This window comes from Syngnathoides biaculeatus, chromosome 7, assembly GCF_019802595.1.
Source record: "Syngnathoides biaculeatus isolate LvHL_M chromosome 7, ASM1980259v1, whole genome shotgun sequence".
Classification (NCBI taxonomy): Eukaryota; Metazoa; Chordata; class Actinopteri; order Syngnathiformes; family Syngnathidae; genus Syngnathoides; species Syngnathoides biaculeatus.
Window position 1 is genome coordinate 12,231,758 of NC_084646.1, and position 14,224 is coordinate 12,245,981.

At 40.7% G+C, this 14,224-nt stretch overlaps 1 protein-coding gene across 1 annotated transcript in view; it reads right to left on the reverse strand.

The window, feature by feature from the left end:
- Positions 1-14,120, reverse strand: part of ell (elongation factor RNA polymerase II) — a 41,978-nt gene extending 27,858 nt beyond the window's left edge. The window contains exons 1-2 of the mRNA XM_061824152.1: positions 13,731-14,120; positions 1,566-1,610 (exon numbers count right to left, since the gene is read on the reverse strand). Coding sequence (XP_061680136.1) covers positions 1,566-1,610; positions 13,731-13,865 — 180 coding nt within the window. The 5' untranslated portion in view covers positions 13,866-14,120. The remainder of the gene's footprint in view (positions 1-1,565; positions 1,611-13,730) is intronic.
- Between the last annotated feature and the right edge of the window lie 104 nt (positions 14,121-14,224).

Genomic DNA, 14,224 nt, shown 5'->3' on the forward strand with positions numbered 1-14,224 from the left:
CGGTGACCTTGGATTTAAAAAAAGGTGAGTTTTACAAACACCTGCACTGGAAATTGCGCCCATAATCATAACTGGCCAACGGTGACAAGGATATTCTGTACGGGTATGCTTTGGCACACTGAATACTGTTTTTTTACCAGACTAAGCCCATGTTGCTGCTTTGCCAAAACTCGCAGTTGAGGGTTGGCCGGTCATGAAAAGTAGTTGCCAAACCCAGCACACTACCCAACAGTTCCGTTGAATTCTTTCCAGTTATCTTGTGGAATGAAACAACAATGGAATTGTGGTTTGCAGGATTACAGACACATTTACCTGACTCATTACCAGCTGATCAAGATACTGTAAATACTTAAGTGAGGTGGACCATCTCATTTCCATGACTGACAACTGTAGTTACATTAACCTTTTTTTAATTCTTGCCTTCCTGTTGTGGGAAACATGTTGGTGTGAATATGCATGAGCGCAGTCAATAGCCAAGAGTGGGTGCTTGAAACCTCGTCCTGAAACATCTGCTGTTATTTAACCACCATCACACTTGCACCCAACATTCTGACTTCAGCAGCTACACAGTTTCCAAATACAATAAGTCTGCTGTGTCATTTAATGTTTTAAGACTACAACATCCAATCACATCATGGCAAACGGTCTTACAAACATTACCCGTGGCACGCTGTTCAAATATCAACGACACCTCCAAAAAAATGGGTAAGTGATTGCCTCTTCAATGTCTGTGCATAAACAATCGTATCAATAATAATTTTAGTTTCTACCTCACCTCTTAAGATTCTATTCAGTTTTGTGCAGAGGTAGGGCATGGAACAATCTAAATAGGGTGTGGAAGTAACAAAATATATACTTTTTTCCCCTTAACTTATTGGCAGATTAATAGGGCCATAGTCTAAACGGCAGCTGATCGAAAATCCGGATTGTTGGGCCATAAAAGAGGTCTGCACTCTAAAAACTCAAGCTACTTTAAATGAGTGCTCTTTCCATAGAAATGTCAATATGATAAAGGAACATCAGTGTTCAAATCCAAATGTAGGGATGGATATCATAAATGATTGATCAAAATAAAAAAAATGATTACAAATAGTTGCCATTTGTGGAATTGATGGTTGAGTCATCATGTCTTAAAGCAGTTGAGACAAGAAGTTCACTATATGATCTCCAAAAAGCACGGGCGCCGTTTATTCAGTCTCAACTCATATGCTCTCTAACGAAGAAGTTTGTCATATTAGCCATAGGTTATATAGAGCAGTAGAAGCAGAACCTTTTCATAACATTGAATATAGTAACAACATTGTTAAATTTCCCCATAGCCATCAACAGAAACAGAGTCACATGCTCATCCTTACATCCAAAAGTGTGCCTGTTGGTACATTCCAAAATCATCATATTTGATTTGAAGGTATACTGTGTCGCCAAAAAATGAAAAACGGAATAGCGTAATACATTTCAACGGTGCAGACAAGATTATATGGTTCAGTTAAAAGAAAAAAAAAGTTATCAAGTTAAGACAGAACTTTGACAAAACTAAGAAACAAATGTCTGGTTGCCTTACTTACCCCCTGGTTTCCATTAAATGTGATCAATGGTTGCGATGACAGGACCTGAAATAAGACAAAAACAACGGTCACCCCTACCAATCAATTCACAAAATGCTCAGGTTTTCTAAATTTAGCATTGTGGTAACTAATTTAATAATTCACATTACAAAAAAAATGTCAAAGCAAAATCTCTGCCTCACAAGGATTATTTTTCCTAAAAGACTAAGATTAGAGCAACAACACACACCATTCGAAGAAAAGAGTCTGTAGAAGACAGTATGTACAAAACCTGGGGTCACGTCACACTTAAGGACGATAAAGTGCAAAACAAGTGCGAGCATACAACTGAAGTTTTCCAAATACTTTCAGCCACACAGGCAGCAGAACACACTCAGTCTAGTCTACTAATGACCAATCATTAGTCACCAATCCCAAAGGAATTAGAAAAAGCATTAAAAGATTGTCTTTGAAAAGTACATCAAGTAGGATTTTGTTAACTTTGTGCTCAATCAATGAATCTTAAAAACTGATTAATCAATAGAATGGAAGGAGGAACACATATTTGATTTGAAGTAGCCAGTTGAGACCCCCCCTTCCACACGCGCGCACGCACACGCAGGTTAATATAAAATGACAAAGACAGTGCTGTAATGTATCTGAGGACTGTGCAGTATTTTTCAGATGCCCACCAAAATTTAATTCAAATTTAAGCCATTGTATTATGTAACCTTGCTGAATTTCTTTCCATTTACTTTGGCATTACCGCCAAGCAAGTTAACTAGTTTTTGCACCAAAAAAATAACCCTTAAGACAACTGATTTATCTTCCAGCAACGAATGAGGACACATGCACCATAAAGAGGAAGTCAAATTGGCTGTTCCTCCTCCACACATCTTTGTTGGTTCAAAAAATAAATAAATAAAATAAAAATCTAAGTTCATTCGAGGGCAAGTCATTCAAAGACATCCTGCTTTGTAGTCTTCCATACAAAGCATTCAATCTCTCTTCTGTCAAGCCTGTAATTCTCTCGATTTAAGGGTGAATCTGCTTTTTGTGGAATGTATACTCAACCAGCGAAGAGCATGAGTGAATTCCAAGCGTGAAACCAAACCTTGATTTAACACCAGTCACAAGCTGTTCTGACTTTCAGCTTGACCCATCTGGGGTCACCACAGTGAGGCACCTAAATTAGTTGTTTGGCAGTTTTTCCATGCTGAATGCCCTTCCTGGTGGAACCCAACATTTTTTGTGCGTAAAAGCAGGCTTCAGACCAATGGGAACTGAAATCGATCAACTTCAAAATTGGTCACCGCAACTTGGAGGTGCCACTGAGCATACGGTACATTACATGGACCTTCGGTTGGCCGTGATCCGCATTTCAAAACCAAACAAAAGGAACTGTATTCACATCATGGGATTCAGAGAGAGAGTGAGGTGGTGCAAATCCTGCCCCGACATTCCTGACAGACTAACTGAAGCTGGTTCTGCAAACCCCCACTGCCCATGTGACAGCTCTTGCGCAGAAAGCACCTTGCTTATCAAATTCACTGCATGATTGATTAATGTGTGCCCTCATGTTTAGTGTATAATTCTGGGAAATTTATAAAAAAAAAAAAAAAAAAAGCAACAAACTGACACACCCACGATTGCACAAAGACTAAAAGAGCATCCAACATTTGATTGCGATCATAAATTAGCAAATCAATTACCAAAGTCAGGTTTAGGCTGTTCTGAACATTTATATTTTTCAACGAGGATCCAATCATTTATAGCTAAAATATAGCTATAAATATAGCCAAAAGGTAGACATAAAATAGGGTGTTGCCAAGCTTGTCTATAAAGATTCAGGACTGTAAAACATTGTAATTACTTTCTCAGTGATTTTTTGTTCTTGTTGTTTTATAGTTTGATGTCACATAAGTGTCACTGTTTTGCTTGATATGTTTATTTTCACAAAAAGCTTGTTTTACTACTTTTGGGTGAGAAAGTTGCATTGTTGGAGAAATCCAGATTGTCTATTGCTGATTACAAAGAGCCCAATCTCACTGGCCAGGGGACCAGTTGATACTTGATGACTCAAGTCTTTACTGTTTGCAGAGATATCATCCCGAATGGAGACCAGTCAGGTTGTCAGGTAAATGTGGTAAAATCCAACATTTGATTTCATTGGAGGAAAAAAAACTGTGATCAATTGTCACTAAGCTTTATCAATTTGCCAATTATATTCCGTACTCTACAGCATACTGAGACAAGTTTATTGTGTGCTGTTTAAACACTTGGCCAATAAAACTAATTCTGATCCCAGCTAACTTCGGGCAAAAGGCAGACTACAACCTGGACTGGTCGCTAGTCGGTCGCATTGAAAGAATTTATGTGCTGTACATACATATGCAGTCCTAGAGCAGAGAATTTCAGCTGAACTGCTTGTCGCCTTGTCTGGAGATGTCAGCCAGACATCTTCCTGGGGAGAGCGCAAGCAATATTATGGTCTCCAGGGCCCCAGAATCATCTTGAATGATCAGCCTCAGTGGAGCAAAACATGCTACAACCATTTTTTTTTTTCATCTGATGGTAGAAGTGTCTACTCTTTTGCAATATTCTGTTTATATTATCACAGAAAACATTCTGTGGGTCCTGAAAGATAAGTCAAAATGTTCTAAAACGAGGAGGGAACTACTTTGAAAACAGCTGGCAGTGAACAAGTTAGACATATTTCAGTATAGAACACCAGAGTTACATTTCTATTGGGTACTGAATTATATTGGGTGCACAGTTACTTTCCGAACACCCTTTAAAATACATTTCTCAAATTTTGGGGGAGGGGATTTTGCCCAAAAAACAAACATACCAGATAAATATTTACAGTATACAGAGAAATATTTTGTATAAAATAAAATCTAAATTTTGGTTCCAACTGCACTGCATTTTATTAGCTGTATAGTATAGCTAATACTGAAGTATAAGCCATTTGTGAATTTTGCCTTTTTGCACCGTCCCCACCCTACCCAAAAAATGCTGTCACAATTCATTACAAATTTCATATACTCAGATCACTCATATCCTCATGAATGATTTTCCCAGCAACAGACTGAGGTCAACACACTGGGAACACCAAGTATCTATCCAGGAACACCTGAGCTTTGATGGAGCCATACTCCTTGGTGAAACCTCAACACTGCTCCCTCCTCAACACCAGCTTTCGCACTCCAGCCCCACACCCATCCGGCTTCGCAAACATAGTGCTACCATCAGCTCGTTGATTTGAATAGGCTGCTGACATGCCACTATTCTGTGGGACCTGATCCCAGAATGTTCCACAGAGCCAACCTTGGGGACAGCGCATAGGTCCGGACTGCGGAATACATGTCAAGGCCGTGGATGCCACCAACACACTGGCAACAAGAACCAGAGTTAGCGAAACAGTTAATAGAGGCAGGACGACACCGGTCTGTCAGGGAATTCCGCCACGCCAGTGCAAAGCTGTTATATTTAACACGCAGCACTCACATCTCCCGCCCTGTTGTGTTGACAACAATGCCCAACAAGTGTTTAATACATCACACCAGACATTGACGTCATCACAGATGTAATTATCTGTTTGATGCCGTGCCAAGGTAAAATAAGGCTGGTCTGAAGATAAAACATCTGCCCCACACGCACGCACGCACACCCCCCGCGCGCGCACACGCGCACACACGCACGCACACACACACACACTTAACTGAAAATAAACATGACAAACTGATATAACACAATTTTGATGAGTCTCTTGATAAAATCCCAGTACTGGCAGGATAGTACAGAGCAATTCAGTGCAAAAGCTCATGCTGGTCGTAACCAGTTCGACCTTAAAATGAACACGAGGAAATGCCCATAAAATATTATAAGAGCCTTGTGTGTTGATTGAGCAGACACCTCAAAGGTGTTTCACCGCAAGAGGCCTCGTCACTGCTTGACGGAAGCTCAGTGCTGTGGCCGTGACTCAGGTCGAGCAAGTCTTATTCGTTTCCCACTGTACACTACACTTTATCTTCTTCGTTAAGAGGACACGAACGATCCTGTGATGAATTTGACCAAAATTAAGAAATAAATAACCGCCAAACACCACCAATAATGCTAAAGAGTGGTAGATTCTGCTGGACTTAAGTTGGCCACACATAAGGATTAGTATTGTAAATATTGACACGATCTAACAACTACATTTGTTGGCGCAGACCAGCTTTTCGAGCAAATTAGTTCGACGCTCAACTTTGGTATTGTTGGTTTGTGTGTGTACTGTGTTTTAGGGTCTGACATTAACAGATGTCTGGAACTTCCTGGACTAGTATGGCACTGTGATGGTCTACATCTACCTTCGAGACGCTGGCTCGACTCTGCCAGTACCAATGTAATAAATTATTGCAATGTAATCAACACATTCTTGCTTTTCAACCCACACTGTTTTAGTTTTATCCACATGACTCAATCAAGGCCACGATACTCCACTGCACAATTTTTTGGCGCATGTCAGGTTAACAATCCTTGATTATTGGGTTGAAGAGGTATACAGTACAACCCTAGATTTATTCTACAAATAGCTTTTACTGTCGGTAGTGCTCCAGCAACCCACTCGTTGCAAATTTATCCCGGCTGAACCTATGCGAGAAACCACATAATTTCATTGGAGGATCATGTTTTCATTGACATGCAAATCTCCAAGTAACTCACTTAAAATACTGCATTCGTAAACCCGACAGTTCTTGAAATGTTGAATTCAGAACATTGTACACAGTATTAGAATGGTGATACAAAGTCAAAACATAATTAAACAAATGATATAAATTGGGCGGCCCAGTGGATCAGCTGGCAAAGCATTGGCCTCACAGTTCTGATGACCCGGGCTCAATTCCCGCCTGTGTAGAGTTTGTATGTTCTCCCCGTAAATGTGTCGTTATCTCCAAGCACTCCAGTTTCCTCCCACATCCAAAAAACGTGCAACATTAATTGGACACTCTAAATTGCCCCGAGGTGTGATTGCGAGTGCGGCTGTTTGTCTTGATGTACCCTGCGATTGGCTGGCAACCAGTTCAGGGTGTTCCCCCGCCTCCTGCCTGTTTACACCTGGGATAGGGTCCAGCACGCCCCTCAAACCTCGTGAGGATAAGCGGCAAAGAAAATGGATGAATGATATAAATTGCTCAATATTCAATGAAATTGTATACTGCCTGAAAACAAATATTACATTCAAAACAACAATACAGAAGTAATAGTGATAAAGGTGTAAAAAAAAAAAAAATACTTAAATGCTAATGAAATTAATTATTCAAGCTTTTCGTATTATATCACAAACATGAGGTATTACCGCTTGATAGGGTTTGGTTATGTTGTAAACTGAGGACTCCCTGCCTAATACTTAGTGTACTGAACTGTCACTGAGGTGATTGTAATGTTACATTGCCAAATAACCTTATCGCTAAACCAGGATCCCCCCCCCCCAAAAAAAAAAAAAAAAAAAAAGTGTTCATCAAGCAAATACTTTTGGCTGAAGTCCATCTTTCTATCCATTTAACAGTATTTATTCTGCTTATGCTAATAAAGAATGAGGAATCTTTACGACGACAAGTATGCCCATTGATTAGTTCATTAGTACGTCTCTCATGGGTGGCAGAACATCATTAAAGGTCTTATCGGGAAGACAACACCTGTGTGTGCATAAACTCGCTCTGTTCTCATAACACACAACTCCGAAAGCACGTCCGTGGCAACGCGTAACGTACGTGCCCGCCACTTCCATACTGCGGGTCAGGGAGTGTGACTGGCGCGTACGCCGCGACACCGGGGTGACGTGATCGCTGGTGAGAATGTTGCCACACAAGACTAAGGAGCACCATGACATATCGAGTCATATTTGGCCTGAGCGGGTATGGTCATCTCTCTCTCCTTTTCTCTCCCCGCCACAGTGTCCCATGATCAGCTGAAACTGGAGAGTCAGCATTCCTTAAATAACCATTGCAGTGGCACATGCTAACCTGCTTCAAGCTATCAAATCCACGCCCGTTTGCATCGCTTCCCATATTATTCCTATACAGTAGTCTGTAGCAGGACTTCAACAAAATTTCTAACAATTAAAACAAAACAAAGTGAAAGGTAAATAGGATAACTAGATTTTGAGCATTTCAGATTCATCCATTTATAATAGAAACATTTAGCAAAACCTTAAATATTTCCTGTTTTCCAATGTTAATAATCCTAAGGAAAAGCCAGCGATAATGACAGACTTCTGCTAAGCTTCAGCAATGCACATTTCTATCAGTGCCATATGAAGCCGCCTTTGCACTGCATTCTGGCCAAATTGGTTATCCATTCATCGATTTTCTTCACCGCTTATCCTCACGACTGTTGCGGGGAGTGCTGGAGCCTATCCCAGCTGTCAATGGGCAGGAGCCAGGGGTATACCCTGAACCGGTTGCCAGGCAATCGCAGAGCATATAGAGACAAACAGCCGCACCCACAATCACACCTAGGGACAATTTAGAGTGTCCAATTAATGTTGCATATTTTTGGAATGTGGGAGGAGACCGGAGTGGCCAAAGGAAACGCACGCAGGCACGGGGAGAGCATGCAAACTCCACACAGGCGGGTCTGGGATTGAACCCAGGACCTTAGAACTGAGAGGCCAACACTTTACCAGCTGCTCCACCGTGCCGCCCAAATTGGTTAATGATCTTGAAAAAAAAAAAAAAAAAAAATGTTTTTCAGGCAATATGCCCTCAGCTTGCTTAAGTATGTATACTCACGTTGCCATTCCAGCTTCGTATGTACAGATAATTAGACGCGAGTCGCCATCAGTTTGAAAATCTGGGACTGCAACAAATCGTTTCTGAACAAAGAGGTGTGAGCAGGGAGTCTTAGGTCAGGTCTACATTCTGCCTGTGCTTTTTAAGTAGAATTTCCCAGGTGGGCGTTCACACAGGCGATGGGGGGAACCATATGGACATAACTAAATGCATGGCTACAAAAATCATGCTAGTGACCCTTGGAGTTATGCCATAGATTGCCAAGGACTTCCGTGTGAAAATGTCATCTGGCCAAACTATTTCCAGCATGCAATACCGTAGTCTCTTTAACTGTACATTTTGGAAAATGCTATCTGGTAGTCAATGCTATGGCATGCTACCAAAGTAAAATTAAAAAGTACGTTTCAGTGAACAATAAGCACTTCTTCTGAACATTGCTTTACGGCTTCATGTAGGTATGACAGCATTGTGTCCACCCCCAAATTTGTCACAGACACAAATTCATTTCAATTGAATCATCATCTCTAATATCAAGTTTAGGATAACATCTCATGATTATTTTATTAAAAAAAAAAAGTTCAAACCAGGACTTTGGTTTTAATCGCACCCTCCAAAAAAAAAAAAAAAAAAAAAAAAAAAAAAAAAAAAAAAATCGATCATAGAAATGCCTCCTTGCATTTACACGTTTGCATGAGTTCGTGGGTGCATATTTCCGCACATGCAAACTGATTTAATCACTTCTAGTTCGTGTTCATTGCATCAGCAATGCATTTATGATGTTTGAAAAGGAGTTCTTATGGATGATAAAGATGTTTCTGTAAGGTGCAAGCTGTCATAACAAGCTGCCATAAGCTTAAAATCACTTAATGTCCCAAAACTGCTATCAATTCTCAATTTATGTACTTTACTTACACCTCTGAAAATATCAAAACAAAATCCAATTTTAATTTTTTTATTTTTATTTTTAAATGCACACATTCAGCTTTTTTGGGATGGACAGGAAAACACTTATAAAAATGAAATACAAATCCAATTTCAAGAGGTTGAAGCTGCTTGAGAAGTCCACACAGATTTTAGAGACTGGAGATTGGTGACAGTTTTGGGACATTAAGAGATCAACATGATATCTTGGACTCATGAGACTTGCAAAGATGTGACACTCTGCCTCTGACATCACACCAAAACAAATCAGGGACATGTATTTTTCCTGTTTCTCTGCGATACGGTTCCGTATAAATGTGAACAACGTGAAATTGGGGGCTGGGGGGGGGTGTCAGTCGTGGTTTGAGGTCCAGCGGGCAGTTTTTGGCCAGAGCCATAACAAGAGATGGAAAACTGTCAATGTGAAAGGATATTCCACAAATCCCAGCACAGGGGTACGATTTTAACACCGCACACTGACTTCTTGTTGCTGTGGGTACAGTTTCTTTTATTAAGGGATATCCTTGCAAAAGAGGATCGTAAATGTAGACGGATCAGATGTCCTCTTTAGCCTTACTCCGGGGGCCTAAAGGGCTGTCTTGTTGCTTATAACACAGCCGGTTGGTTAGGAGGAAGACGAGATCTGGGTTGCTGCAGCTATCGTGCTGAGAACGCGGCCAGCTGACAGTCACGTCTCAAACAGGAAGCATCAAAACGCCTCTGTCGTCTATCTGCTTGATGACTGATGTTGCACATTTGACGTCATCAACCGTAGTGAAACAGTACGTCCTTAGTCATAGAGTAATCTACATGAATTGTTAGCATGCGGTGAAAACCAGTGAAGTTACAAGCTTGTGTAGTACCTTGTAGCTGGTCGTAAGGCTAATATGTGAAATCTAAGATTTTGAAGGACGATAGGCCACTAAATCTTTCTCCCTCTCTCTCTCCCTCCTTTGGTTGTCCCTCTAATGAGCTCATTTCTAATCCTATCCAACCTGTTCACACCAACCGAGAAAAATCAGCATCTTCATTTCTGCCACCTCCAGTTTTGCTTCCTGTTGTTTCTTCAGTGCCACCGTCTCTAATCCGTACATCATGGCCAGCCTCATCACTGTTTTAGAAACTTGGCCCTTCATCCTAGTGGAGACTCTTCTGTCGCATAGAACACCAGGCACCTTCTGCCAACTGTTTCACCCCGCTTGGACCAGTTTCTTCACTTCTTTAACACACTCTCCATTGCTCTGTATTGTTGACCTCAAGTATTTGAAGTCATCCCCCCCCCCCCTCGCTATCTGCTAAATTGATAATATTGTAAAAATTTGAAGCCTAAATTATGATATAGTCACCAACTTATATATGATAGTGTCCTTAAAATGCACTATTTTGATGCTACCAAATTCTTCACAAACATGGCTGATTAATGTCACATGAAATTTATTTTGGTGCAGTAAAATTTTTACAAACTCAGCCCCTATGACAGCTTCATAAAAAGGTGTCCTTTTGATGATAAAAATGTGAAATTCTCACAAAGTCAGCTACTATGACAATACAGTACTGTATCAAAATTAGCTTTTAACAGCAAAATTTGTTGCAAAGGGTTAGAATATATCTTATAATATCTTTAGAATATTGTAAAAAGCGTTTACAAACTCTTCCAACCCCACAAAAATAAAATATTTGGAAACAGCTACAAAGAAATACGAGAGTATGCCCATGGGACAAAAAAAAAAAAAAAAAAGACATTAGCTGAATTGGCTACAGTGACAATATTGCAAAAAGGAAAATAACAATATGACCACTAGAATGCTAATCAGCTGCCACAATTTATAGTTGCCGCTTATCAGCCATCAGTGGCGCTGTACACAAACACTGTATGAGGTGATAAGACCTCCTTCTTCTGACCAGCCAGGTTTTCCCTGTCAAATATTTATAGAGGCTGAAATGTTAGAAGGCAATCCTACGGGAAAGCAGCAGCAGTCCTACCACAGCGTAGCCTTTTCCACAAATTCCATTTTCGTTGTGGCCCTCGTCGTTCTTAGGGTTTACTTCAGAGGGCTGTTATGATTGAAAACCAAACAAAACGTACAGGGGCATCTTGATTTATGAGATTATTACATTACACGACCATGCTCAGAACTCAAATCTCTCCTCTTAAATCACACGTGTTAAACTCGAGGCCCGGGGGACAGATCCGGCCCACGAAGCCATATCTAGAGTTTCCAATTCCATGATTCTTGTAAAAATTTCAAATTGTCATATATCATAAATGATAAAGTTGAGATATTACAAGCATTTTTGTGTTACCAAATGTGAATAGTTGAAAAACACATTACCCTTGATATGTAAATACGATGAGATGATTAAATATTTTTGTTCCACAGTCATAACAGCTTTCTGAGGGAAACCTCTGAGGGATAATGTGCCCCGCGAAAAAAGGAGTTTGACACTTCGGTTTTAAATGATCTTTCCCAATTGAAAAGAATGCAAATTCTATTAATCCATCCCAGCCTCGCATAAAACTGAAGATATTGTAGTCTTTTTAATTGGAAAAAAGCAATTCGCTCCAAGTCCATGCACATAATAAATATAATTCAAAGAATTGAACAGTTAGTACATCAGGTTTTCATGCATTCAGCACCTTTTGGTTTAAGTTTCTTGTACACCATAAGGCAGAATAATACATCGCTATAAATACAAAAAGGGAGTGTTATATTGTCTGTCAAAGTGTGTTTCTGTCCAAATATACATAATTTAAGGGAATAAACTAGCATTTTGCGTTAGGCTTAAGATAGCTGGCTTTCGACAGACAGTTGTGTGGTTAAATATACGATGACTAATATTCTTTCGTAGCAATTTGTACATTATTCCCACTACAACTGCAAATTATTTTGTAGTACACTTTATAAAAAAAAAAAAAAAAAAAAAAGTATTATTTTTTTTCCCATAAAATGAGTCACTTGGTTTGTTCCGTAACATGTCAGAAAACAGAAATATGTTTATCATTGTTTTCCAAAGTAAAAGCAGATGTTTGCAAATGTCTTATTTTGATTAGACAAAATCTAATCAGTCTGGCTTTCTTAAGGCATGACAGAAATCGGAGAATATTTATTAAGAGACTGAAATTAGAAGATTTGGACAATTTTTCATCTAAACAGGGGCTCTAAACTGGCAGTCAACAAAGATAACATGAGTATCCCACGAGTGTCCACCCATCCATTTTCTGAACCACCTATCCTCACAAGGGTTGCGGGAGTGCTGGACCCAATCCCAGCTATCGTCAGGCAGCCTGAACCGGTTGCCAGCCAATCGGAGGGCACAAAGAAACAAGCATTCGCACACACATTCACGCCTAAAGGCAATTTAGAGTTTTCAATTAATGCAGGCAAACTCCACAGAGAATGGTCGGGGAGTTGAACCCCGGTCATCAGAACAGCGAGCCAGACGCTTTCCAGATCCACAAATAAGCCATTGATATCGTGAACACTTACAAAAATTAATAGATTAAGTGTTGCAGACTGATAATTACCAGTTTCCCAAATCATTCTCGATAATTACTGTGAGAAATTAGTAACATGATCAGTGTGCGTCACATTGAGGAATATATATATATATATATATATATATAGATATATAATTGGGAGCAAGAGCATAATTGAAGATAATTTGAGAAAATGTGTCATTTCGCAAGTGCGTATCAAACTAGTAGTCCACACATCTTGTGGTTTCAAAAAGATTGCTGACTGTTGCGCAAAAATCAAAATAGTTTATTAGTATGACCATCAATTAGTTGGTGATTAATTGTAGCACCTCTAACTCGAAATGTAATGGAAAATGTTGCTTTTTTTTTTAAGGCAGGGTAGTTTGGAATGGATCCATGACATTTCCATTCCTTTCGGATGGGCAATTTGAGATACGAGTGATTTGAATTACAAACGTGGCCACAGAACGAATTAATCTTGTACTATAATCTTGTCACTGTATCGCATTTTTATTTCACTTCAGAAGGTGCCATTGATGGTGCGGCCACTCCACTTGCTGCTTCATCAAAACTGTTTTGACAGCTTAACAAACTTTCTGGAAACAAGTTGGTTGCGAAATATGATCGTTGACAAAATCGGTGGGGTGACAATAACATCCCAAATAAATACATAGATAAATAAATACATGAAACTCGCGTGTCCAGTAGAGGTTTCAGTCAAGTCTGGGTGTTATTTCCTTTAAAAAACCGCTAACCAGCTCACGTAAGCGGGCTCAAGTCGGGCCGCTAAACTGCCGTGGCGTTGCCGCCCGTCGGGGCTGAAGAGGAGGGTTAGCGAGTTGGAGTGGCCCGACCCCCCCCACCCTCTCCGTCCACACTCCGGCTTTACTGCCGCCGCCGCCGCCTGTCACAGCCTCGCGGACACACTTCCAACAAACCCCCCCTTCGTCTCTCCCTCACCTCACCCCAAAAAATGTCTCGTTTCGCCGCGGCCGGGGGTGCGCTTACCTTGCCGCCCCGGTAACCCTCGAAGGCCCTCAGCGCGCTGTCAGTGAGTTTAACGTGGAAGACGGACACATTACTGCCGTTGCTCACTCTTCCACAGGACAGCCCGTAGCTCCGCTCCTCTTTCAGCGCCGCCATCTTGGCTGCCGTTCCCACCACCGCCGCTACCAACACACACGCGCGCACACGCGCGCGCACGGGCACGCGCTTTGCCGTAAACCTACAATTCCCGTTTCTTCGGAATTGCCTTGTCAAATACTGTCGTCATGCGATGACGTCACGCCGGCCCATTTTGATGAACCCGCCCACGTGGGGCTACGTCAAGCGCGTCGAGATCAATCAATCAGGCCGCTCGACACTTAAATATGTATCCCGAGTCGTATTTCACGAGACATTTTCAGTTCATCTTAAAATGTTTTAATCTGGTAAACTATGGTAGCGTTTATCTGTAAATTAAGGCGCAAAAAATAAATACAATAAAAAATTACGTGAGTTCA